The sequence below is a fragment of the Alosa sapidissima genome, chromosome 22 (genome assembly GCF_018492685.1).
Source record: "Alosa sapidissima isolate fAloSap1 chromosome 22, fAloSap1.pri, whole genome shotgun sequence".
Taxonomy (NCBI): Eukaryota; Metazoa; Chordata; class Actinopteri; order Clupeiformes; family Clupeidae; genus Alosa; species Alosa sapidissima.
This window is the reverse complement of record NC_055978.1, coordinates 7,232,283-7,237,589: the sequence shown is the minus strand read 5'-3', so window position 1 is coordinate 7,237,589 and position 5,307 is coordinate 7,232,283. Positions and strand designations below refer to the sequence as shown.

Genomic DNA, 5,307 nt, shown 5'->3' with positions numbered 1-5,307 from the left:
ACTCCTCCATTCCACTGATAGCCCAGTTACTCATCCTCCTTACACAGGGGGGTGCAAGCGGCCATCGCTCTATCACGATCTCCCCTTCAGGCATTCCAGGACTATGGCCTGCTACCTTGCCAAACATGCGCTTAACTTACACTCAAGCTTACCAATCATACCGACGGCGAACTAGTGAAGTTCCTGAAAACACCCTGAGTGTGTGTGCGTGTGTGCGTGCAAGCATGTGTGTGTGTGTGTGTGTGTGTGTGTGCATGTGTGAGTGTGTATAAAATATATGATGTATAGAATGCAATCACATGTGTAGAGGTTATAATATGTATATAATAGGACCCAGTAGTATGCAAGTGGAAGATATTATGTGCATTCATAAAGAGCAAGAATTGCTTAGAGTGTGAAAATAGTCCGTAGGGACAGTCTGTGTCTCTTTAATGTGGTACTATCCACCTTAATGTCTGCAAATCCTTTGTGTAGCCTGCAGTTTTGTTAACTGCTCAGGAGTTGCGCTGAGACCACAACTCGACACAAGAGCCAAAATGGCTGACACAACATTCTCTCTCCCTCCTCCTCATTTGCGCTCTCTCTCTCTCTATCTTCCTCTCTCCTTCCCACTTCCTTTCTTTTTCTCCCTATTTCTTTAACTCTCATTTTGTGTCCTCTCTCCCTTTTTCTTGCTATCTCTCTATTTTCCTCCACTCCTTCTTCTCTCTCTTTCATTCTCACCATTATTATGTCCTGTCTCTCTCTTTCATCATTATTCTCTCTCTGTATCTCCATTTTCTCTCTCTTTCTCCCTCTGTCTCCCTCTCTCCCTCTCTCTCTGTCTCTGTGCATCAGATGGAGGAGAGCTGGTTGGATGAGGAGCACAGTGAGTTCCTGGAGGAACTCAAGATGGAGATTCTGCAGGAGCAGCGCAATGAGGAGAATCAGCAGATGGATGCTCGGGGGAACCAGGTGTGTGTGTGTGTGTGTGTGTGTCTGTGTGTCTCTCTCTGTGTGTGTGTGTGTGTGTATGTGTGTGTGTGTTGGAGGAGAGAAATGCTGAGTGGCTAAGCCCATTTCCCAAACCAGCCTAATTAGCATAATATCTAAAATGAATAGCCTTTCTGTCATTATAACGGTAATGAAAGTGACAGTATTAATAAACCCAAAGAGGCTCCACAGCCCAAACAATTAATGGAAGTCCTAAACCCACCCCACATGACCCTGGCAAAAATACTGTGCCTATAAATATGTAGGCATGTAAAAAACATCCCCCAAAAAATACCACCCCAGTGAGAATTGTAAAATATGGATTATTACAGAGAATTGTAAGTGTACTGTAGGTCTTTTAAAAAGTGTGTTTTTAAAAAACCATGTTTGTTTTTAATAAAAGTTAAAGTGTAAGTGTTTGATCCAAATGATGGCGTAATCACTCTCTGGCCCTGGCTCACTTCCTGCTTTCTGCAGGACCAGGAGGGCGTCGCCAGCGGCTCCCCGTCCAAACACAGAGACCAGGAGAACCACAACCAGCAGTCCGAGACACCGCAGACCTCCACCGCCCCGCGACGCCACTCGCCACAGCGGCGACTCCGAGAGCGGTTCGGCCTCGCCGAGCCTCGTCTGAGCACCAGCCTTCCCCGGTCCGGCTTGAGCCGGGACAGCGAGTCCGGCCCCGGCTCGGGCCTGGCGCTGGGCGTGTCCTCGGAGCGCGAGCGCGGCGTCCAGCGGGTGGAGCGGGACCTCTTCCAGCAGCACCTGCTGGAGCTGAAGTGCCAGATCCGTAACCGGGGCGAGTGCGGCGGCCTCTACTACGCCCGCAGCAGCACCATCGAGTGCAGCCTGACGGAGAAGAGCGGAGTGGTGGCCATCGGAGGAGGAGGAGGAGGAGGAGGAGGAGGAGGAGGCGGAGGAGGCGTGGGGGTGGAGCGCGAGCTGAGGATACTCAATGAGGAGCTCCGCAGCATCGAGCTGGAGTGCCAGAGCATCATGCAGGCGCACCAGCTGCGCAAGACAACCCAGAGCGAGTCCCTGGACTACACCCACGGGCACGCTACGTCGCCGACGTCCGGCAACGTCCAGCGGGCGGCCAAGGGGGGAAGAGGGCAGCAGCAGCAGCAGGGTCGCGGGGGGAGGCTGCCGGACATCCACGAGTACCCGGAGCGGTGGGGCGGCGACAAGCAGCGGGACAACAACAAGGACAGTTCGAGCGCGTACAACACGGCCGAGAGCGCGCGGTCCACTCCGCTGGGCATCGTGGAGCGGTCGCGGTCGCCGGAATCCTCGCTGCAGCAGCGCCACGTTAACCTGACCAACCTCAAGAACTTGCACGGGAGCGTGCACAGCTCCCCGGCACACACACACACACTCACACACACCAGTAGCCCGCAGCACCAGCACCAGCGCCGCTCTCACACACTACCCACCCCCTCAAGTCAGTCGGCACGGACAAACCAGACCCCCTCTACCCCAGGTAGCCCCAACCGGACCCTCCCTGCCCCCACCACGGCCACCACTAACTCCTCCAGCTTGGACCAGAGCCCCAGCAACCCCTCCGAGTCCGACCCGGCACTCCCAGCGGACGACGAGAGGGTTGACCGCAAGAGAAGCCACCACCAGCGTCGGCAGCCGGCATGGCACGCCGTCCCTTACGCCGGCATGCCCAACGCCGCGACCGCACGCAACTACCAGAGCTACGTCCAGCTTCTGCAGCAACACTCGTCCTCCTCGCTGGAGTTCTCCCAGAGCCAGCTGAGTCTCCTCAGCCTCCGCCCAGGCCGGCCCGGCGAGCCGCGGCTCGAGTGGAAGGTCAAGGTCCGCGCTGACGGCACGCGCTACGTGGCTCGGCGTCCGGCGCGCGACCGCATCCTGCGGGAGCGCGCGCTGCGTATCCGCGAGGAGCGGAGCGGCGGGATGACCACGGACGACGACGCGGCCAGCGAGCTTAAGATGGGCCGTTACTGGAGCAAGGAGGAGCGCAAGCAGCAGCTGGCCCGCGCGCGCGAGCAGCGACGCCGGAGGGAGTTCATGCAGCGCAGCCGGCTGGAGTGCCTCAAGGAGACCACAGGGGGCGCTGGCGGGGCCGGAGGAGGAGGAGGAGGAGGAGGAGGAGGAGGTGGGGGGTCTGCTGCCGCTGAGGCCCGGAAGGAGGTCAACATCCTGGAGCTGAGTCAGAGGAAGATGATGAAGAAGCGGAACAAGAAGATCCTGGACAACTGGATGACCATCCAGGAGCTGATGACGCACGGGGCGCGTGTGCCCGAGGGCACCAAAGTCCACAATGCCTTTCTGTCTGTCACCACCGTGTAACATACACACACGCACACACACACACACACACACACATACATGCACACCCACCCACACACACACGCATGCACGCACACACACACGCACACAGACACACGCACACACACACACCCATAAACATCTCTAATGAACATCTTACATTTACATGCATGCACTCACAAATGCACAAATACATGAACTCATACACTGACACACAAACACATATCACAAACAACATCCACATATCCCCTTGATATGAAATACATGATCCTGTATCAACTCATATTTATTGAGTTCATACTTTATACAGTTGACAGGATCTGAACATTATGAAGTACATTATCTTGTATCAACAGTCGACAGGATCATCGACAGGACAGGACAAGCATCGCTCTTCTTGCGGTACGACACCAACTTGCCTCGTTGAATGTGGCAGTTTTGTTTTTCATATGAGGAACACAGAGAGAGAGAGAGAGAGAGAAAGAGATATTTTTCATGCTTTCATGCAACTAAATATCATTTTGTACAAAGACACAAAAACATTGCCCTTTTTTCATCCAAGAAAACAAATCACGACCTTGACAGACCAGATCAGACCAGACGTGTTTTTGTACTGGGAGCATTTTGAATCTTTTTACCGTAGTGCAGTACCTCTTTGCTCTGAACCATGTGTACAAGAAAAAGACAGTGACTGAATGGAGGGGATCTGAGACAGCAGTATGTCTCTTCTTAGAAAACGGTCTCGTCCCCTTTCATACATGATGTCTTTATAAATGTCAACTTCTCATGGAAATTTAAATTGCATACTTGAACCTTGACACCAGGAGTTGTAGACACATTTAATTCCTTAAATGTATAAGTTCATTTCTGTATGTGTTAACTTTTTCGTTTTCCGATGGCACTGAAAAGTAGCATTGATCAATTACTCAACAAGAAGGGAATCAACACCATACCTGATGGAGACCACATGTGTGTATGTCACATGTTCCTAAGATACTGCCCACTAAGAGAGTCCATTCCAGTCTTATGTAACAATTTGTAGCTATTGTAAAAGGAATTATTTGGATATTTATTTGTTTGTTCATTATGAACAGATGTTTTTTTTCTCTCTCTCTGATGAACTTTATTTATCAAATGATACTCCTCACATGCACACTAGTGGAAGCTAGATGCAAGGAACTTTAAGTATATGCAGTACAAAATGTACAAAATGTACAAAAAACAAGTTTATTTAGTTTGTTTTCTATACAAGAACCAATTGTTTGGTGTTTTTAAAATCATTTTGGAAAGCTTTTGGCAAACAGCTTTATTCCAAATCCTTTGAACCAGTTTTGTACAATTCTAAGGCCCTCTACATGGAATCAGTTTTATATACAGTAAAATGATTTTAAGTAAAGGTTTTTAACACAGGACCTTTGAGGATCTTCTCTACATAAAGAAGTACCTTTAACATTTTTTTTCTCCATATGGAGGTAGCAGTAGATCAGAATTTCCCTAAGACTGTAGCCTTCCATAGATCAGTTACCGAAGAGGTGGCTGTGGATATTGAACGTGTGTTAAAAAACAACGCAAGTTGGTCATTTTCAACACATTTTTTGTAACAAATCACACACTACTGAGGCAGGACTTTGGTCAAATCCTATCTCTGCAATGCCTTTGGGGTAATCCCCTAATACGCTATAACTTATTCATAATCTGTTGTAATGCCACTTTTAAAGGGATGATCATGCTTTGATTACAGATGCATTATGCAGCAGTTATAAGCAAATACATATTAATAAGTTTAATTACTCAGTGTTAATGCATCTTAATTTATCATGGCCACGTTTGCAGTGAACTACGGTTATAATGCTTCACTGAGAATGTCACTCTTTCTGTTAAACAATAAACAATATACCAGTTTATTTATGGACATATGCAGAGGAGCTGTATGAACATCGAGTGTGGTTTCTAAGGCAACATAAAAGCACTTGCAAACTCCAATGTCAATAACCACCAGGAGAGATGAGTTGCATTATATCTGCAGTCAGTGTGTGACAG

General features: G+C 49.5%; 1 protein-coding gene across 1 annotated transcript in view; it reads left to right on the top strand.

Moving 5' to 3' along the window:
- Positions 1-4,813, top strand: part of pdzrn4 (PDZ domain containing ring finger 4) — a 60,457-nt gene extending 55,644 nt beyond the window's left edge. The window contains exons 7-8 of the mRNA XM_042079497.1: positions 838-954; positions 1,450-4,813. Of these exons, the coding sequence (XP_041935431.1) occupies positions 838-954; positions 1,450-3,288 (1,956 nt within the window). The 3' untranslated portion in view covers positions 3,289-4,813. The remainder of the gene's footprint in view (positions 1-837; positions 955-1,449) is intronic.
- Positions 4,814-5,307: the final 494 nt, after the last annotated feature.